This window comes from Plecotus auritus (genome assembly GCF_963455305.1).
Source record: "Plecotus auritus genome assembly, chromosome: 5".
NCBI classification, from domain to species: Eukaryota; Metazoa; Chordata; class Mammalia; order Chiroptera; family Vespertilionidae; genus Plecotus; species Plecotus auritus.
Window position 1 is genome coordinate 695,171 of NC_137776.1, and position 22,342 is coordinate 717,512.

Consider the following 22,342-nt stretch of genomic DNA (forward strand, 5'->3'; position numbering starts at 1 on the left):
TCGGTTCCCCCTCAGGGCACATGCCCAGGTTGCGGGCTGGACCCCAATGTGGGGCGTGCAGGAGGCAGCCGATTGGTGGTTCTCTCCTCCTTGATCATCACTGATGTTTCTCTCTCTCCCTCTCCCTCTTCCTTCCTCTCTGCTATCAATAAAAAAATACTTTAAAAAATAAATGGCAACTTCCTGAAATATACAGACTGACCAGCAATCATACGTTTAAATTAAAAGACAGGTTTGAATGTTTTGCATTCACCAGTCTCCTGTATTTAAATTTTGAATAAGTTCATATTTTAACAAAAAAAAAGCATTATTTTAAAACTTTTAATTGCTTTTAAAATCTGTGCGTGTTTATGTTCACTGCGTGAGTTCTTTCAGGCCACCATCGGTTCCTCTGGCGCAGACACTGTCAGGGTTAGGGGGTAGCTCAGACCGAGCCCCCCAAAGTCAGACTCACTCTACGGGGCGTAAGCCCTCAGGGCAGTTACCTTAGCCCTTCCCGTCTTGCTTTCATCGTCTGTAAAGTTGTAAACGGGCAGTCAGTGGGTCTGGGCTGCCTGTCAATCAAGCAGAGACAGGATGAAATCCTTATGAGCGTTTATTCCAGTCTTGCGGGCAGCATGGGAGAGCAGCGGGCCATCCACAAAGATCTACTCTGCTTCCCCCCATAAGCCAGCTGCTTATACTGGGTAGAAGGACAAAGGTTCCGTGGAGAAGTAGGCAAAAGGGAATGCCCAATGGGCAGTTCACAGGGAATGGGGGCTGGCGATTTGCAAAGGCCTGTGGGTATGAAAAGGGCTGGCAGCTCTGGTTTCTGCAACAAGGTTGTCAATCTTTCCATGATCATAGGCAACTCCCAGATGGACAGGATGGGCCACCTTTCCAGGTGAGCTCCCAGGTCCCACATGCCCCTCCCAGCCAGGTGAGCCTGTGCCTTCTTCAATCAGAACAAAGCAATCACGGCTAACAGAGCGAGATGGACATTTCTTACCATTCTGGCTGGTCCCCACCATTGTATCCCTGTCCCGTCACCAGGAGGCTAACCATGTTCAGCGAGGATGGTGGTGTCAGGGCTGAGATGGCCGAGGGCGGTGCTCATTGGCGGCCTCAGCACACGTGAATGCTCCCTCCTCCCGCCTGGTGTCTGCTGCACCCCAATTCTGGTCCTACATTTTTCAAGTTAAAATGTTTCTCTTTGCCAAATATCCCTTTTCTTTTGGGTACTTGGAACCTATGATTATCTCCCAATGGGCTTGCCTGCCGGGCTCACCACGCTCGGATGCACAGCCCAGCAGGCCCGTTGGAGTTGGAGACAAAGCAGAATTAGCCCCGGGCAGTGCCTGCTGGCCCCGGTGGGAGGGGGCCCTCTCCGTACAGTGTTGCTCTCACGGGGAAGCTGGGGGGCTGCATTTTCATCTTAGCAGGTGCCGGGAACCCCTGCGACCCGACACCTACAGTGTCAGGCTGGCCTCTTGGAGAAAGCATTTTCTGAAAATGCATGAAGGTACACGTTTTAAGGACTATTATTTTACTTTATTTTCCTCTCAGCGAGACAGTTTCATTTTGTAGCCAGGAAATAAAGAAAGAAAGTCAGAAATGTATGACTTCAGGAAGGAGTAGAACTCCTCTAAAATTAATCAGGAATCCATCTTCTCCTTTTATGCATATAAATTACATTCCGAGGTGCTCATCTTACCACCCCTTGTCTACAGGACCATCCTGTTGAGTGATGTATCTTTTAGTAAATGTGCAACACTTCTTACGTGTACCCTCCCCGGAACGCAGTAATACGAAATATACCTATTTCTCATCTAATTCAAAGCACCAGCGTGGCCTCTCGCTAGCCCCTGCTGAACTTCCTCACCGACCCCTTCATTTCAAGTCGCCGAGGGGAAACGGGCGTCTTTGTTGAACCAGTATGACATGCTTCAGGGAGGCGAGTATTTTTAAAGGATGTCCTTTGCCTAAGAACATAGGTTTGCTTTATTCAAAGATCACACGCTTTTGTACAAAATAGAAGAAAACAATTATTGCTTCTCTGGAGGGATATCAACATTAGGAAGGAAAATAAACTTACACCCCAAAAAGCAATAACCGAATATTTAAAGAGAGGAAATAGCTTAACTTAAAGTATAATTAATGGGGAAAATCAACTAGTTTGCAAAGAAATTGCTCTTCAAGAATATTGTTTGGAGAAGTAGTTCAGCTTTGAACCAAAATGTGTTGCTGTTATTACTTACATTGACTGGAATTTTATCTCTGCTTTGCACATGTTAGCTATGAAATCATGGTACTAATTTTTGTTTCATTTAAATTGGCTAATCCACAAAATAATACTTTAAAGATTTTATAAAGTTCAGTAAGCAGTTTACATGTATATGAGTTATTTTCATATTTTTAAGCTAACGTTTTTAGCATATTGGGGAAGTCATCAAAAAATAGAGTCGCCACAAATCTGCCAAGAAATGGTAAATTAATTCTTGAAACTGATATAATTATGTGACAATTTGAGTGATTTTGCATTGTATCACCTCTTGTTATGCAGTTGATAAAACTAATGAAATATAACGATGATTATTGTTTTTAAAGTGAGAAAGTGGGCAATGTATTTATAGATTATGGCAGATGGATTTATCTGGTACCACAAGGTCTCCTACAGGGTATACAAACAAATCATGTGAAATCATGATATAGGATGTGGACCCAAACACATTCACTGAATTATCGTTAGTATACCGCTTTTAAATTTTGTAGAAGTAATTTACCTATTTTTAATATATTTTTATTGATTTCAGGGAGGGTGAGGGAGAGAGAGTAAGAGAGAGACATCAGTGATGAGAGAGAATCATGGATGGGCTGCCTCCTGCACGCCCCCCACTGGGGATCGAGCCCCCACCCTGGGCCTGTGCCCTGACCGGGAATCAAACCCTGACCTCCTGGTTCCTAGGTCGACAATCCCGCAGCCACGGAGCCCCGCCAGCCGGGCTTGTAGAAGTAATTTGAACATTGACACTGAGTGGCCGTCCCAGTCTCTCTATTCGGTGAAAAGGACAGTTGCCGTGGCCACAAAGAGGCGTGTGCCATTGAACCTCCGCGTTCCAGTGCCCGCGCGTGCTCGGGAGCAGCCTGCCAGGCCCTGGGATGTGTTGTTTGGGATTTTAAAGGAATTGCGTCGGAGAGGACCTGTCCATTAGACGTTCAATACAGTCTGTGGTAGGTAGGGATTGACGTGTAGGTCTTCATGTCAGCACTTCAGTGGAAGACTTGGACAGGGTGTCCGCACGTGTGAAATGTGCTCATGTCTGGCAGTGTCAGCGTTGAAGGAGGCATGACACAGCAGGCACAGTTAGCTGTAAGAAACCCTAAAAGCCACAGTCACACGCGGTGCTGTGTGGGCTTGTAAATGAACGCGGATGGTAACGGGCTGCTTTTTTCATCGTTCCCAGGGTTTGGTCTTAGAGCAGGGGTGGGCAAACTTTTTGACTCGAGGGCCACCATGGGTTCTTAAACTGGACTGGAGGGCCGGAACAAAAGCATGGATGGAGTGTTTGTGTGAACTAATATAAATTCAAAGTAAAGGAGCAGAGGGGAGAGCAAGAGAACCGGATAAAACAGCCAGATCCGGCCCGCGGGCCGTCGTTTGCTCACGGCTGTCTTAGAGCCATCTTTATTTGTGATGCGCGCATTCTGCTTTGACAGCTTAATCCTTTCAGTTCAGGTAAAGAACTGGCAGCAAAGAATCTGACTTCTTGACGACAAGAAAATATTTGAATGTTCGACCCAGACTGCCTGAGTCGGGGTGAACAGATGAGTGAAATGAAATCTAGCTGTGATGGGTATGTTTCTCTCTGGCTATGTAAGGCAACAAATGAGCAAACAGAAATAAAGAGACTTGAATGGCGGTGTAATCCATATGGGCTTGATAAAAAAAAAAAAAAAGGCACACTTTAGATTTGTTCAGCATTTAGTTAGATGTTTTCTGTACCTGACGGTTGAACCAGCAGAGCTCTCTAACGGTCACTGGTTTCTGTGCTGTCAGCATGGCAGCTTGTCGGAGGGGGGCTCCCATTTCTTTGTGGTTTACTTTCCTTCCTGGTATATCTGCTGTCCTTCCCGTCACTTCCTCCAGCGGCTGCTGGGCCCTGTCACTGCCTTGAACTCGGCGTTCCCTCTGACCCGGTCGGTCAGTGTCGGCTGTCTTGATCCGGTTGCCTGGGCGGTTACGTTCCTCCCTCTTCCCTGCGAGTTGACGACCATCAGGATGAGGTGAACACGGGGGGAGCTGACGGTGCCCCCTTTGAAACCGTGTTTTGCAGGGTTACGCGGAGAAGGAGAACGCCATCGCCAAAGCGCTGGGGGACCTGAAGGCCCACTTCTACTGTGCGCTCTGCGACAAGCAGTACCACAAGCACCAGGAGTTCGACAACCACATCAACTCCTACGACCACGCGCACAAGCAGGTGAGGGGGGGCCGGGGCCGCTGCTGCTGGGCTCTCCTCGAGCAGCCCGAGTCCCGTGGACGCTGTGAACAGGTCATGTTCTATTTATTTTCCTCTGTTACACAACTTTTAGACACGATCTGGGATGATACTCTAATGACACAGTAAAAGACTTTAAGAAAGCCCTGACCGGTTTGGCTCAGTGGATAGAGCGTCGGCCTGCGGACTGAAGGGTCCCGGGTTCGATTCCGGTCAAGGACATGGACCTTGGTTGCGGGCACATCTCCAGTAGGAGGTGTGCAAGAGGCAGCTGATCGATGTTTCTCTCTCATCGATGTTTCTAACTCTCTATCCCTCTCCCTTCCTCTCTGTAAAAAAATCAATAAAATATATTTAAAAAAAAAAGACGTTAAGAAAGCACCAAATGTGAAGTCTGAAATAAACAATTAATGCAGAGATGCCCTTCAGCTGCCTTTCAGTGATTGGCAGTATTTTCAAAACTTATATTCTGCAGCTTAGGAGCTGTTCAATATATCCAAGTATATAAATGTTTCAGTATTTTAAGCAGCTAATGGTATTTATCAAATAGAAATGAATTTACTTCTAGTTCTGTATATAAAGCATTTACTATAAATCATGAAAAAAAAAATGAGATGCTAAAAATAACCAGGGTGATTGGTTAAATAAGTACTTAACGTGTGCCTAATTTATTTTTATCTATTTATTTATTTATTTATTAACTATTTTTTATTTTATTTTTTTTTTTATTCTTTATTGATCACGGTGTTACATATGTGTCCTTATTCCCCCATGACCCTCCCTTCCCCCCGCTCATGCCCTCACCCCCCTGTTGTCTGTGTCCACTGGTTAGGCCCATATGCATGCCTACAAGTCCTTTGGTTGATCTCTCCCCCTTACCCCCCACCCTCTCCTACCTTCCCTCTGAGGTTTAGATCCAGAGACAGAGAAACATCGATTAGACCATTAAGTTTATTTTAATGTTGTTTTATTTCCCTATCAATTGTAAATCCAAGGCGGATTTTTTTTCAGTGCTCTACAAGCATGAGTTCAAAGGCGTGATGAGGTCAGCAGTTACGTTACTGATGCAGACTGCATTTTCCCGTCCTCTATGCGGACCAGCGCCCTGGTCCACTAGCGTCCAGCAGTCTCAATTATCTGTTCCTTTATAGCCATCACTCACCAGTATCACCCGTGAATGTCCATTTAGTGTTGTTGAGCATAAGTAAGAAGAGGGGAGAAATGATCACCTAAGTGCTAATGAACCCATTGTATGCATTTTCTGTGGTTCCTTTCATTCTCTCATCTCAACAACTGTGCTCAGGCAGGCCGTGTAGGGACAGAGTTAGCTTCCTTCATAGGCACAGAGTTAGCTTCCTTCCTAGGTATAGAGTTAACTTCCTTCGTAGGCATATAGTTAACTTCCTCCGTAGGCATAGAGTTAACTTCCTTCCTAGGCACAGAGTTAACTTCCTTCGTAGGCACAGAGTTAACTTCCTTCGTAGGCACAGAGTTAACTTCCTCCGTAGGCATAGAGTTAACTTCCTTCCTAGGCACAGAGTTAACTTCCTTCGTAGGCACAGAGTTAACTTCCTCCGTAGGCATAGAGTTAACTTCCTTCCTAGGCACAGAGTTAACTTCCTTCGTAGGCACAGAGTTAACTTCCTCCGTAGGCATAGAGTTAACTTCCTTCCTAGGCACAGAGTTAACTTCCTTCGTAGGCACAGAGTTAACTTCCTCCGTAGGCATAGAGTTAACTTCCTTCGTAGGCATAGAGTTAACTTCCTTCGTAGGCACAGAGTTAACTTCCTTCGTAGGCACAGAGTTAGCTTCCTTCCTAGGCATAGAGTTAACTTCCTTCCTAGGCACAGAGTTAACTTCCTTCGTAGGCATAGAGTTAACTTCCTTCGTAGGCACAGAGTTAACTTCCTTCCTAGGCACAGAGTTAACTTCCTTCCTAGGCACAGAGTTAACTTCCTTCGTAGGCATAGAGTTAACTTCCTTCGTAGGCATCGCTGGTTGAGCACATGAAGGACTGGCCTGGCCTTCCTTCTCCCTGGTAGTAGTTCGTGGCACACCAGTTGAGGGGAAGGTTTTGGTGGAAATAACAGTCATTGTCTTCCTTAAAAAGGCACGCATATGCATACGTGATTGCTTGATTTGAACATTAAAATCCAGCAGGAAATAGTACTGATTTCATTCTGCATTTCCTGGCGTTTGTTTTATGAAATGATTCTGGAGTGTTGTTCCCAATGCAGTTGATACATCTGAGAAAATTGTCCCTCCTCCTGAAAACCTAAGACATATTATTACATCCACGTTTCACCATGTAAACTGGGTATTTGGAAATGGGTGTGCCTCGGTGTGCGTGTTTGGAGAATACCTTACCAGCTATTGCTACCCTCCGCTTCATTCAGCCGTAGGTGCTACAAGATCACACTCGCTGAGAGGATCACAGGACCTTTCCCGTTCGGTTGGTAGGGAAGTTGGGGTACTATAGACTGTCCAGAGGTGAGCTGGGGGCATCAGGCAGGGTCTAGGCTATGATTCTGACGTGCAGAGGCTCACTTTAAGTCAAATAAAATTTATATGTTTTTATTGATTTCATATAGAAAGGGAGAGAGGGAAACATCAATGATGAGAGAGAATCATTGACTAGCTGCCTCCTGCACGCCCCACACTGGGAATCAAGCCCACAACCCAGGCAGGTGCCTTGACCAGAATAGAACCAGAACCGTGACCTCGTGGTTCATAGGTCAACGCTCGCCACTTAGCAACACAGGCTGGGCCAGAAGGTCACTTTTGATAATGCCCAGGGGCATTGGACCCTGGAGGGAGACACACCATCTCAATCAGCGTGAACTCTGGTGGAGAGCAGAGGCGCAGCTCATTAATTTAAAAGGAGGCGATGCTGTGGTAACTGGAAATACTTAAAACTGCACACCTCACACGTCCATGTGGAAGCTGTATAAACGTGCATTTGTATGTGTGTTTGAGTGCCTTTGAGGACCTGGGGCTGCTCCATCATGAACATCTGCTATGGCAGAAGCGGTGTGTGTGTGTGTGTGTGTGTGTGTGTGTGTGTGTGTGTGTCGGTATTATTTCCTGCTGGTTTGAGGTGCACAGCTCCATGACTAACAAGCATGTAGTGCCATAGTGTCCCCTCGATGTTCCCCGTGCCCAGCTGGCCGGTCTGTAGTCACTGCCACATGAGAGACTGTTCCCTGTCTGCCCTCACATCCCCGGGGCCGTTCGGTACCTGCCAGTCGGCACCTCTCACTCCCTTCACCCCGGTCACTGCCCCAGCCCCACGCCTCCCTGGGACCGCAGTCCGCTCTCCTCTCCGTGTCGTCCAGCTCCGCCTTCCCAGGGCGCCGGGCCTGCATCACCAACGAGGGTTTGGACAAGTGATGTGTATTGGCCCTCCCGGATCTCACACTCACGAATTCTACAGCAGCAAGTGTCATGCACAGTTAGGGCCTGCGTGCTCACCCAGGAAGAGTCAACTTGTATTTGATTTTCAGTTCCCTATGTTCTAAGTGCTTCTCTCACATAAAAAGATTAGACAGCATTGCCCTGCCGACGTGGCTCAGGGGTGGAGTGTCGACCTGTGAACCAGGAGGTCAGGCAGGGTTCCATTCCCGGTCAGGGCACAGGCCCGGGTTGCAGGCTCCATCCCCAGTGTGGGGTGTGCAGGAGTCAGCCGATCCATGATTCTCTCTCATCATGGATGTTTCTATCTCTCTCTCCCTCTCCCTTCCTCCTTCCTCTCTGAGATCAATAAAAATACATTTAAAAAAAAATGGATAGTAACCTCAGAGTCTGGTGCGGCCCACAGCAGATGTGTATGTTTCCAGTTAGACCAGAGGCCAGGAAAGGAGGTGGAGATACCGAGGGTCATGAGGTTGCTCCTAATTGCCATCTGATGACGTACGCATTCACCACGGAAGTACACCTCTTCTGATGCCAGATTAATTCTTAACGAAACATACCAGTAAGGAAAAATACCATCTAGTGGAAAATAAAAGTACAATTCTTCTGATTTACCCGGCCGAAATATCACTGACATTTTGTGTATCTTCTAGCATTTTTTCCTGTAGATACAGACGCATTTGATAATACATCGATGGGTGTATTTGTGGCATTTATTGCTGTAGATGCTGATCCAGTGGATGAAGTTGTAAAATTATTAGCATGCTATTTTTTAAGTTACTATCACAATACAACAACATTTCTCATACTTGACAGCTGTTAGCCGCATGAGTATTTCCTTACGAAACTGAGTCCTAATTCTTAACTGTGCTTCATTTCCTGGCCCCTCAGGTGGTTTCGTATTTTTTAAAAATACCAGTGTCCATGTTCTTACCCTGGCGCTTGCATGGCGCTTACAACCTCGTACTCGTGTTGAGGTTTCTGCGAGCAAATGTGTAAAGTCTTCCGACGAGTGAGAAAGCGCGTCACCGCCCGCCCGTGCCCATTCTGTCCAACGAGCATCCGTGGCACTTAGAAGGCACGGGGTGCTTCTGACTCAGCCCTTAGGGAAGTGAACCGAGTAGCCGAGAAGTCCATTCTAGACAAAACAGATGGCAGATCCTTCCCTATTCGAACCAGCACGAGGTTTCTGTCCACGAAGAGAAACTCGAGTTAATGGGATTTAAAGAGGGAGCGGCCTCGGGGAGGGGGAGTGTTGGGATCTGATACGCATTAAGAGATTAGGTTCCTCTAAAGCCGCCAGGAGAGAAGTCGGACTGCTTTGCATCCCTGGCAGTAATGGGAAAAGAAACGTAAAAAGAGCCCTCCACACGTTCACTCAGCATAATAGCATTGATTAAATAATGGCTGGAAGGAAATTACACAGTAAGTGTGATCCATCCGCTCGCATACCTTAACCTCCTCTGAAGGAATACATTTGCTGACATTCTAAAGCACTCGCCGAATGCTGTCTTCCAAGAAGGCTAAATTGATTCGGGAAATGGAGTTGGTGATTGAGTTGTAATTCTTTGAGGATATTACTTCTCTGCAAGATAGAAAGCATACTTAGATTTTTTTTTTTTTCAAAAGCCATTGAAAATAGTTCTTGATAGAAGCAACTCTTGGGAATTCAAGGGAAATTTTAAGCCTGTGGAAACAGTAGTAGTGGGTAATATATTAACTTACTAAGAAGCATATAACTAGAAACGGAGGTATTGGAACCATTCAAAAGAATAATGAATTTACTTGTAGTAGGAAAAACACTTAGCAAGGCCATTCCTATTGCTCTAAACATATTTTATTCAGTACCGACCCAATCCATCCTAACAGATGGCAATAGAAACATTGATCTAAAAATGTGAAATCAGTAGGAACTTAGGTGTCACCAGAGACTTCGAAGGAGGAGAAAGTGGCCTAAGACTATGAACTGAATCATCCAGTCTCACATCTCCTAAGTGGGTGTATAAGTTAAGATTATGGTCAGTGGCAGTAAGGGAAAACTCAAGTACAGCCTGCTTATGTTTTATTTTTTTCTCCCAAGTGACATGCAGGTAGTCAGTCCAAGGATGAAGCTAGTGTCAATGTCCTTCTACTCGAGCTTCCATCGCTTCCCCTGAACTGCCAGGGATCGTATTGAGATTTGTGTTTGCAATTTTGTGAAGTCTTCTATTGCATAGGAAAGTTCATCACGCCCTCCGGTGCCAATTCAGTCTGACAAGCCTTCATGGGCCCTTACGGTGCACGAGGCGCTTCTGATGCAGGAGCCCAATCTGTCTATATAAAAGGCTAATAATATGCAGAGTGTGATCGCTCGCTATGACGTGTGCTGACCACCAGGGGGCGGTGCGGAATGAAGGAAGGTCGGAAGGCCCCAGTCTGCCCTGATCGCTGGCCAGGCCTGGGGACCCTACCTGTGCACAAATTTCTGCACGGGTCTCCAGTGATGCTCTAAGGAGTTTGTTTGTTTTCCTCTGTTACCCTTACCATCCGGGCCTTCTCTGTCAGACAGTAGCCTCACAGTTGAAAGCTGGCTGCTGCTTACCTAGGTCTCACAATCGCACGTCGGTAGGAAGCAAACCTGATTAAAGAAACAGCGAGGGAATTTCTCTTCTGAGACTTGACTTTTTTTTTTAGGGATATCCGCCTCAGCAATATTTGCTTATCATTCAGCTAGTGAAAACGGTCACATGGCCACACTCACTTACAAAGGAGACTGAGGTCTTTATTATTTTAGTGAGGACCTTTCTCTCCCCCGATATTGGAATTCTGTTAATGAAGTAGAAGGGTGTGTTCGGGGAAGGCAATTGGCAGTGTTCACACACGTCACAGCCAGACCGCCCACCCTCGGATCAGCGCGGTCAGTGCGTGGGGGACACCCTGGCGATGGGTAAGGCATGCCAGCTGCATGCTTCTGGATTGCGGTTTTGACAGAAGCATCGCATGGAGGGAAGACAAGTCTGTATCCAAAGCTGATGTCCATTCCTGGAGGAACAAAACACTGCCCTTTTCAGGAAGGGACCTGCCCAATGCCATCGCCCGCCTCCAGGCGACTGGCAGACGCCCTCTCTAACGGTGCCGGGTGGGGCTGGGGCGTCTTTGCCGCCGGCCAATGGCACTCAGCGGGTCGCCCCTGGTGAGTGAAGGTCCCTGTTGCTGAGACCGTGAGGAAGGGCCCACCCTGTTCTACCACTCGCGGGTGACTCAGGACACGTCTCTGTAATGTCCTTAGCTTCAGTTCTGTCTTCTCTAAATAAGGAAATAGCGCTAGCCTTGGCTGCTCATGGGTTTCTTTCCAATAAAAGTAATGTACATAATACTGATTAACAAATCTTATCGAACACCAGCAGTTCTAAATAATTACAGATGGCTAATATGTATATAAAATATTCCATCTTCTTAAACACATGAATTATGGGCAAAGTATCCATTATACATCACTTACTTTGTTAACATAGTTTTATTGGTTGATTTCAGAGAGGAAGGGAGAAGGAGTGAGTGATAGAAACATCAGTGATGAGAGACAATCATGGATCGGCTGCCTCCTGCACACCCCACACTGAGGCTTGAGCATACAACCGGGCGTGTGCCCTGACTGGGAATGGAACCATGACCTCCTGGTTCATAGGTTGATGCTCAACCCCTGAGCCACACTGGTCGGGAGATACATCACTTATTGACTATCGATTAAATATAGTAACAGTGATGCTACCCAACATTGGATATGATATCTTATACAATAAAAGCCTCATATACTAAGTGTCTGACCAACTGACCGTTTGACCAGTCGCTGTGATGCACACTGACCACCGGGGGGCAGATGCTCTGACCAGTAGGTTAGCTTGCTGCTGGGGTCTGGCTGATCGGGACTGGGCGAGATGGGCTGGACATGCCCTGGATCCCCCCCCCCGCAGCCCCTCCCCGGCCCCAGTTGTGCACCGGTGGGGTCTCTTGGCCTGGCCTGTGCCCTCTCACAATCTGGGACCCCTCGGGGATGTCAGAGAGCCAGATTTGGCCCGATCCCTGCAGGCCAGGCCAAGGGACCCCATGGGTGCACAAATCTGTGCAGCATGCCTCTAGTTTACTCATATACTGCTGGGAAGAGCTTAAAACGGTGTAAAGTTATAAACAGCATTTTGGAAAACCTAAGAAAGTGCACTGGTGTAACTTCTATTCCAATGGTTCTGTTTGTAGGAACCACCTTACCTTTTGGATATAAATAGATATACAAAACAGAGGCATAAGAATGTTTGTGGAATTCTGGTTTGCAGTTATAAAGCAATGGAATTCACCTGAAAGTTTAAGCACAAACTAATGAGTTATCTAAATGAGTCAGTGCCTCTCTCTCTCTCTGTCTCTCTCTCCCTCTTCTTACCCTGATTAAACCTTTGCCAGGCTAATCTAAAGGCAGCGTCATCATACCTTTCCCAGCACCGTGGACTTCCTGAGACCATGTTTGAGATTGACGACCTGTGTTGCCCTGTGGCATTTGGTTCGCTAACGATTACGAGACGGAAGTCAGCAGGAAAGTGGAGTGGGCCCTCGGAGATGGCATCGTGACCAGAGAATATTGATTCTTTAGGTTTTTCCTTTCTCTCCATGCATATTTATTGAATTATATGCCAGTGTGCATTATAACGTGATTTGTGATACAGTAGCTGGACCACATCCTTCTACTAACTCCTTTCAACGTTCTAATTTTCTAATTCTTGCTGACTGCCGTTCCGACTTGACATTTATCACTAAGGATTTCTTCTGAGTGATTCTCAATAAATGGTTGCGGAAGCTTTAGAAATAGCATTGACATTTCCATAAAGCCTCGCAGCTATTATCTTGTATATTTATTTGTGTGGAACTTAAGTTTTCTTTCTATTTGGCACACTCTAAAGAATTTACTTGGTTTCTACTATTTACTTTTCAAAATTACTCTCCCAGATATAAAATGTGATGTAGGACTTCATTTTTGCTGCAGAAAAAAAATACAGGAAAGGATACAAAGACTGATAAGTTCTGGCCTAAAACTAACCAACATGTTTGGACAGGCCTAAAAGTTCAATTGCTGGGTATTCCCTAAATACAAGCCAAGCTTCCTTCACTTTATCAGGAAGGCTGTCACCAAGATGAGGGAATTGTGTGTACAGAGAGGAAGACTAAGATCAACAGAACACTTTATTTTTAAATAATTATTTAAAAATAATTTTTAAATAAATTATACACATCTTATAGAAACCCCATCAATTAAATCTTAAAGTTTACTTGAAGCTCGAGCTATGATACTATGCAGGTGAAATTAAGCAGATACAGTTCAGGATTCCCAGGAGTCTAATATTATTTCATTAGTATTTAATTTTTGAGGGAGGAAAATTCCTAATTTGAAGGATCTACAAGGATTCACATATAAATCAACAAATATTTATTAAGCATTTTATACACCAAGCCCTGTCCTAAGCCTTGGCACACATCAGCATATATATATATAAGGCATTAATTAAAACTTTGTTCAATCACTTCTGAATGTGATTAGTATATGTTTTATTCTCTTAGAGTCTTACTCTAAGGCTCACAATTGGATAACGACGTGAGCTTCATGAGGAGATACAGTACCTTAATCATCTGTAATAACGATACACGCGCCTGTGAAAGACTGTAGTGCAATATTCGGGACATGGATCACTTTGGTGTCTTTTAAATATGGTCACATGCTGTTTATCGATTCTGTTCCAGTTGGCATACCTTTTTCTAGCCTTAAACCCCCAAAATGAGCCCGTTAATACAGATGAGAAATACACCTAATGTAAAAAGAGTTTACACCAAACACTTACTAATTTTATTCTCATATCTAGAAGTATTTGGCAAATACACCTAATATTTGAGAGGAGGGATTGTTTTAATGCCCTTAGTAAAGGCCATTTATCTTATGGACTAATGTAAGGCATTTACTCTTCTTAGAACATATAAAAACTACCAGAGGCCTATGTTATGTATAACTGAGGTACACGAGCTAACTTTGTTTGAAAATTAGGGTGTGGCAGTATTCCCACCGCGTGTCTAAATCAGGCAGAGAAACCTTGGCAGGAAACAGTCAAGGAGCAGCAATGCAAGTGAAGCATCCATCTTCTATAAAAACTGCTGTTTGGAATGTTAACCCTGCTATTTTGGCTTCTGTAAATGCTTGCTTGCTTAAATAATAAGGAAAACAAGACTACTCCCACTTCAGAGAGGCCATTCAACCTTCCCCAGACGAAGTTATCAGTGCTGGCACCAGGCCGGGCCTTTGGTTGAGGTCTCAAAGCCCCAGCACATAGGGGCTCTTTAAGAACTTGCAAAGGGGGCCGGAAACACCCCCTATTTGGGAGACAAAGAAGGTAAAAAACATATAAAAAGGGAAAGTTCCTCCACGTGGGGGCCCAGAATTTGAGAGACATTTTCCTCTGGGCCCGTGCGTCATGAATGTAACTCCATCTCTCTAAGCGTTGCTAGGTTCTTCTCCGGTTTCCTGTAACACGAGTTTTCAATTCCTCTCGCCTCCGGCTTAGGTAGATCTTTTAATATGAGGTAATAATATGTCTTGGCATTTTCTCAAGCCAAAAGGGTGAGGAAATATGTTTGTTTGAAGTGGGATGTCACAAACGTTGTGTTTTCCTTACATGAGATTAAACAACGTGACGTATCGGAAAAGTTCAACAGTAAGAACAAGAGCACCTTGAACACTGTCGTAGCCCCACACACTATTCATCGTTCCCTGTTTTTTTTTTTCAATAGAGGCTCAAAGAACTGAAACAGAGGGAATTTGCTCGAAACGTCGCCTCTAAATCCAGGAAAGATGAGAGGAAGCAGGCGAAGGCCCTGCAGCGCCTGCACAGGCTGGCCGAGCTGAGGAAGGAAGCCGTGCGGTGAGTGTGCAGGAGGGGTCGCCTCTTCTCAAAACGGGATGACACAGGAAGGGAGAGAAAACACAGACATAAAGGAGACAGTTATTTACTTCTGTATCAGAGTAAGACTCACATTTCCGTCGTTCCCTCAGGGTTCGATGACCAGGTACTTCTCACAAGTTGTGGGACGTCACCGCACAGGGAAAGGAAGGCCCTTTTTTTCCCGGCCGGCCGGCGTGGCTCAGTGGTTGAGCGTCGGACCGATGAACCAGGAGGTCCGGGGGGGGGGGGGGGGTTTCCATTCCTGGTCAGGGCACCTTCCAGGCTGCAAGTTCGATCCCCCTTGGGGGGACGTGCAGGAGGCAGCCCATCCATGATTGTCTCTCATCATTGATGTTTCTATCTCTCCCCCCCCCCGTCCCTTCCTCTCTGAAATCAATAAAAAATATATGATGGAGGGTTTTTATTTAATTCCCTTCCTAATCTCCATGTAGAATGACTGATGTTAAATATTGGTGGATTCGAAGTAGTTTAATTTTAGAAAATTCTACGGTACTTCGCAATGTCACTGAAGAGATGACAGGGGTACACAATCTCGGTCAAGACAAGCGCACTGGCTGAGAGCATGCGGCTGCCCTGCCTGTGCTGTAAACAGCCACACAGCCAGCTTCCTGCCAGCACCGCCCCGGCAGCCCTCACAGTGAGCCGTGCATGCACCTGCCCCGTGGCGGCCACCTGAGCCCCAGGGCCAGGACGTTGGGGGAAATGTCACCAAGACATTTGCCAGGTGAAGGTGCTTGAATGTTTTCCTGAACATGCCCCCCCCCCACCCGCTAACGCAGTAACGTCTGCTGCTTTTGCAGTGCCCCCGGAAGCGGCCCCATGTTCAAGTCCACGACGGTGACGGTGGGAGAAACGCGTGACGGCGTCCTCCCGGGAGCTGTGGTGGATCCGGTCCACAGCCAGGAGGACGGCCGGGGTAATCTGATTCCCCGTGAAGAGCGTGCGCCCGAGGGGACGGCCCGCGCTGCAGAGCCGGAGAGGGCGCATCATGATGCACAGACTCACCAGCCGGGGGAGCGGGCCCAGGGCGTTCGCAGACACAGACCCGGCTTCTCTTTCGCGTTTCCCAAGAAAGCCTCGGTGCGCCTGGAGTCCTCGGCCGCTGCCTTCTCGGAGAGCGGCGACGATGCCTCCCTGGCCCGAGGACTGGTTAGGAGGAGTCGGTTTGTCCCCGGTCCTGGTCCCCGTCAGCTGTCTTCCCCAACAGACGTGCTCCGGAGTCCCCAGGAGAACGCTCACCCTCTGCGTCCGCCCGACGGAATGGGCAGTCGCAAAGAAACGGCTCAAACGCGAGCGGGCGGAGACGCTGCTTGTGAAGAGGATGCGTGTCTATGGCCTTCCTCCTGCCCGTTTCGGCTCCCTCTGTCTTCGGAGGCAGGGAATTGCCCAAATCCAAACCCGGCGGCATCCGCAGATCCAGCAGCCCTGGAGGACGCTGTCAGGAATGAAGACCTGTCCATGTCGGAGGGTCGTGCCGATCCCGAGTCGTCGGGCAGGAGGGGCGCCGCCCTCGGTCGGGCTGCTGACTGCACGGCTCTGCCGGCCACCCCAGCGGGACGTGCGAAGGACGATGCTGCACCCACCGTCGAAGCCGAAATGGAACCCCGCGGTCCGGAAGGGTCGGCCCCTCCCGTTTCTGAAGAGGACACCGCACCTTCACGTAACACCCCGGATGTCTGTAAGAGACCCCGTGAGCCGTTCATTCCTGTGCTTAACAAAGACGGGTCGGCCGTTCTTCAGTGGCCGTCGGAAATGCTCGTCTACACAGCCGCTCAGCCACCGGTGTCCTACAGCTGCAACCCCCTGTGCTTCGACTTTAAGTCCACGACCGTGAACAACCCTCTGGAGAAACACAAGCCGCCCCTCCGTGGCCTTCATTCCCCGCGTCCGCGGGGTGACGTCTGCAGGAGACAGGTCTGGGATGTCCCGGGCAGCGCGGTCACGGGCCCCCCAGACCATGACGGGGAGGGAAGCAGCAACGGATCGGCCCCGGTCGCTCCTCTTCTGGCTGGAGAGTCTCTCTCCCACAGTTGTGATTCTGGAAGAAAGGAGAACATAGATCAGAGGCATACACGTGGCTCCAGTAGGAGCAGAAAAACAAAAAGAGACCATCTTATCCAAAAACAGATCAAACGGAATGCTCACGAGGCATGCCACAGAACGAGGTTGCGAGGCACGCACGAACCCCGGTTCCGTAAAAGCCAGAGAAAGAAAAGACGGAGGAAGCCCTGTCGCCACCGTGGTGGGGAGAACGCCCGAGAACCAACAGCTCCTTTCAGGATGGAGACGGAGAACAGTTGCACTGACAGGACCGGGAAAAGCCCCCCGGAAACAGTTTCGGAAAAGCGGGATTTAGCCGTAGCGCCCCTCTTAGACGCCCATCCACTGCCTGACGAGGAACCTACTTCAGCGCTTCTGTTCTTACGTGAAAACAGAGAGACGTGTGCGTCGTGGAATGCCGACTGCAATCACAATGACGATATCCGTTCTCGAAATCGCTATACAAAGAACCCGACTGTTGTAAATGGACAGCCCGGTCCCACCACGATGCACCGTGGGACGCGTGGTCCAACGCACCCCAGGGCTCCCTGCAGCTGCAAAGCCGCCGTGCCCAGCGGTGGTCCGGGTCACGGGTGCGTCCTTCTCCCAAAAGCGATGAACTGCGCGCCCCCGAATCAGGCCGTCAAGCGGGGCTATCGTTCGCTCGTCGGTGAATCCGAAAGATGCCATCGAAAACGAAGACCGCACTCCTCTTCTCTCTCTGCGGATGGAAGCCTCAACTTACAGCATGCTTTACCGGGAGGATTTGGGGCGCCACCCCGAGCGCCTGCCCCCTTCACGCCCAGGAGGAGACGGAGGAGGAAGAGAGGCCGGTTCCGCCCCCGACGTGGAGCCCTGGAGCTCGGGGAGGGTGCAGACCATCCCGGGCAAGCGGCTGCTCCCGTAGGCCCCCCAGGAGGGTTGATGAGAGCAGACGAAATAGAGGAACCCAGCCCACGAGACGTGGCAGATGTCCACGGGGACTCAGAGCCAACAGACCCCGGGAAAGCCAAGCTGACTTCACGCCCCAGCAGCCCCCCGCCCTCTGGAAGCGATGGGGGAGCTGAGCGCTGGGTCACCGAGCCCGCCTCTGGCTCCAGGCCCGGGGTTCCCGACGAGCCCGCCTCTGTCCACGCAGCTGGCGCCCCAGCGGAGGAAGAAGTGGCCGGCGCGCTGCTGGGGCGCCAGGACCGGAGCCGGACGGCGCCGATCAGGGAAGAGCAGATGCCTCCCAAGTTGGCTCCTGTGGACAAGACCTTCCGGCAGCCCCCGCCCAAGTCGCTCCTTGGCCACTATGAGCTGGCCCAGGCCCTCCCCCAGGGGAAGGGGGCCGCGGCCGAGGCCTCCCCCGAGTGGCTGCGTCTGCATGCAGGCGTTCTTCAGGCTCACCCACCGCTGCCCTTCAAAGAAGCACAGGTCAGTGGCCACGCCTTGGTCACCACGGAGCAAATCCTGGCTCCGCTGGCGCTGCCCGAACAGGCCCTGCTGATCCCAGTAGAAACCCCCGACAAAGGCAAAGCTCTCCCCTGCGAGGTCTACCAGCACGTCCTCCAGCCTGGCACGCTGGCCCACAAGGTCAAGCTCGCCTTCCCCGCCGCCGCCCTGGCCCCGCCCAGCGTGCCTCTGCAGCCTCTGCCTCTGCAGCAGCCCTTACGCTCTACCTCTGTCACCACCATCCACCACACCGTCCTGCACCATCAGACGGGGACCTTGAAAGTGCTCCAGCCGCACCAACGGTTCCTGTCCCAGGTCCCCCCTCTCACCGGGACATCCTTACCTCAAACCCCCATCTCCAGAGGACCCCTGGGCGCCAGGCTCTGTCCCGGGAACCCGCCCGCGTTAGTCGCGCCTCCTCCGTTGCCCATCATTCCAGCCTCGGTCCTTCATCCCAGCCCCTTGGCCTTCCCCGCTCTGCCCCACGCCCTCTTCCCCTCCCTGCTCGCCCCCCACCCCGCCGTCATCCCACTCCAGCCCCTCTTCTAGTCACACCGTCAAAGGGAAAGGAATCAATGAAAATGGTGGCTGTGCACGTGGGTGCTCACCCAAGGGGGTCATGGCCCCTTGAAAGGTGGGGAGAAGCCAGCCACACCATGCCTCGCTGATAGGAACGCACCTACTGTAAGTCTAAGGATGCAAATGAATTCCTAGTTTCTGACATAGGATATGAGTATCAAGGCACTGAATCGTTTCAAAATCAACACAATATATGCTGTATATTAAGTCGATGTCTTAAGAGGATGTATAATGTACATAAAATATATTTATAGGACTGTAATGTATGTTGTAAAGTATGCTCTCTTTTTTTTTTTAATCTTTGTGTATTTGCACCTACTTAATGTTTAGACAAAGCTGATGGCACTATGTTTTGTACATGTTCCCTGAAACTGTAAATTTGGTGAAAAATATATCTTGCAATAAATTTTTGTTAAATATTTAAGTAAAACAAACTTTTGTTTCCAGTTGGTTTTCCATTTAGGGAATGTACAGTGACAGTTGGTTTCAGGCTTAATACGATTTCTTCTCTCCGTAGACATCTCGAGTTCCGCAAAGTATCTCCGGAGTTCTTTCAGTATTTCAAGGTCGACACCCCCTTTCAGAATAAGTGTAGCGGATCCATCTGCTTTCCTGTTCGTTCTAATGCTGTTATACTCAGAGTTTCCTGAATTTCCTGAACAACTGGCTCTCTAGACAACAAACTGTGGAAATTCGTGTGAAAATAATGTTGTGTCTGGAGATAGAGTGACTCAGCCCTATGCAAAGTACGTAGTATTCTTCCAGGAACTGTAAAACTAGTAGACAGATAGTAAGTTCTTATAACACTTTTGTATGTTAAAATTCTCAAATTCACTATATTTATTTTCCACCGTTGCAGGGAATATACCTATAGAAGGGTTTTAGTATGGCTTAACCAAGGGTCCTCAAACTTTTTAAACAGGAGGCCAGTTCACTGTCCCTCAGACCGTGGGAGGGCCGGACTATAGTTTTTAAAAAAAAACTATGAACAAATTCCTATGCGCACTGCAGGCCCGGGACGCATCGGCTGCTAAGCAGGACAGGCAGCGGCACCCGGCGGGCTGGATACATGTCCTCGGCGGGCCGCATGTGGCCCGTGGGCCGTAGTTTGAGGACCCCTGGCTTAAGGAATAGAGTTAATTCAGAAGTCACTCTCCATTCTGTAACATCTTGGGAGGAATGACCTCGACACAGTCTGTATCGAGTTAGAGCCTTCCTTGAGGATCTGGAGGCGGGAAGGAGCATAAATAAAGAGTGTTTCCTTCTGCAAGGCATGTGTGTGTCCTCTCTCCCAATCGCTGGAACAGTGGCGAAGTCTCCGCAGCGCCCTTCCAGATCCGCTGTGTTTCTCGTGACCCCTGCACTGGGTTCACCAAGGGCTCCGTGTGTCCCGGGGACGGTCGTTACTTCATAGGGAACGCCACCCTTGGGCCCAGACTTTCTCCGTGTGCACCTGCCCCGTCCTCGCCCCTTGGGGAGACAGAGTGGGCCTGCCTGGCAGAGTGGGTTTGCCTCCCCGGGCGCGTAAGCTCACCGTTCCCTCTCTAAAGGTGGCTGTTTCTTGCCATTTCATTCTTTTTCTATCCAATCGGTTGAATTTGCATCCCCCGACGCCCCCCTCTCCGCCCACTGAACTGTAGGCCGCATCTCTCACTCTTGTTTCGACTCACCCGTGCCCCCCCCCCCGCCGCCCCGTCTGCTGGCTGCCCGCTCAGCCACTGGTGGGAGGGCAGGTTGCCATCGGGGCTGCACACCACCTTGCCGCCTGCGGTGTGCCCCCGCCCAACCTGGCTGCCTCGGACAAGACGGGGCGCAGGTCTCCTGCACACGCAGCCGTCATTGCTCACCAGCCACACGCGGGCCAGGCCCTGTTACGGACGCAGAGCATCTATCACACGAGCACCTGCCTGCACTCGGCCCTCGGGACGTGAGCTGTGGGATCTACTGGAGCACGGAAGCTCCCGGTAGACAATGCAGAGTTTTTCAATCATTTAAATCTCTTACTTTTAATAATAACCACGTTCTTCTAATTAATGACATTTTTGTGGTAATATTTTGGTTACACGGGCATATGAATTGTACTAATATTTTTACGTAGGATTCTGATTTTAACGGCTGCATTTTAATATTTTATTAAAGGGTTAGCGTGCCTCCTAACATTTTTATGGAATATGTTTTCTACATATTCATTGCCTTCACTCTACTTAGAATATTATATTGTACCAGTAGCTCGCTGCCGCTGGTAGCTCGCTGCCCCGCCCTCCTGCTGATTGGTCATTACGCATCACAGCGCAACAACCATTTGCGTATTACCCCTTTATTATATAAGATAGTTTAGCTTTCTAAAAAAATAGGTCTCATTTCAGTTCATTTGAATTAACCGTATGTGTTGAGTGTTGTTATCTTCCATATCACATTTGTGATGAGTGTGTCTTAGACTATTTTAATTCCTTCACTTAATATTAATTTGATTTTACTCTTCGTATGTTTATGAATAACATAGGCGGGAAGCCTAAGATATTTGGGGCGTGCCCCCATCCTAAAGAAAGGAGTTTTTTTTGTTTGTTTGTTTGTTTTTGTTTGTTTTTATATTTTATTGATTTTTTTACAGAGAGGAAGAGAGAGGGACAGAGAGTTAGAAACATTGATGAGAGAGAAACATCGATCAGCTGCCTCCTGCACACCTCCTACTGGGGATGTGCCCGCAACCAAGGTACATGCCCTTGACCGGAATCGAACCCGGGACCCTTCAGTCCGCAGGCCGACGCTCTATCCACTGAGCCACACCGGTTTTGGCAAGAAAGGCGTTTTTACGACAGAACTTCTCCAAGTAGGTTCTCCTGTTCTCATCACTCTTCAGTTCCCGTTACCAAGAACTGTGCCCAGAGCTGAATTCCCATCAGGCCCTTGGAGAGCCAGGACTCAGTGGGTGAGGAGCAGGGTTCTGCTGCTCACGGATGAGACAGCCCAGGTCCTGCCTCGCGGGCCTACCTCCACCTGGAAGCCCTCTCCATGCACAGGCTCCTGGGTCAGCTGCTTAGCCCACCGTGTCCTCCAGCAGGAGATGCGGCTGGGGTTCCCTTGGAGCTGCCGTCCGCAGGACACTGTGCTCTGGAAGTGCCCGGTAGACCCAGGCTCTTCTTGGAAATGGCCTGTGGTCACCCTTGGTTCTGCCCGATGGACCCAGGCTCTTCATGTTGCCCAGCCTTGCTGGTGGACGCTGTGTCTGACCCTCCGAGGCGTGCTCATCGAAGTTCACCTCTGCGCTTGAGGTCATAGGTCAGTCCCAAATGAGTATCGACTTGCGTTACACGTGACCCCCCTTTTTAACAAATTCCCATCCGGTCTCGGGTTTGAACCTGCCCAGTTATAACATGTAAACTCAAGGAGGGTGCGTTTTAAAAATCTGACATTTCAGCTGCCTTCATTTTT

The 22,342-nt window shown here is 48.9% G+C and overlaps 1 protein-coding gene across 1 annotated transcript in view; it reads left to right on the plus strand.

Annotated features, from left to right (window-relative positions):
- Positions 1–20,092, plus strand: part of ZNF804A (zinc finger protein 804A) — a 133,855-nt gene extending 113,763 nt beyond the window's left edge. The window contains exons 2-4 of the mRNA XM_080668893.1: positions 4,314–4,457; positions 14,685–14,815; positions 15,658–20,092. Of these exons, the coding sequence (XP_080525019.1) occupies positions 4,314–4,457; positions 14,685–14,815; positions 15,658–18,880 (3,498 nt within the window). The 3' untranslated portion in view covers positions 18,881–20,092. The remainder of the gene's footprint in view (positions 1–4,313; positions 4,458–14,684; positions 14,816–15,657) is intronic.
- The last annotated feature ends 2,250 nt before the right edge of the window (positions 20,093–22,342 follow it).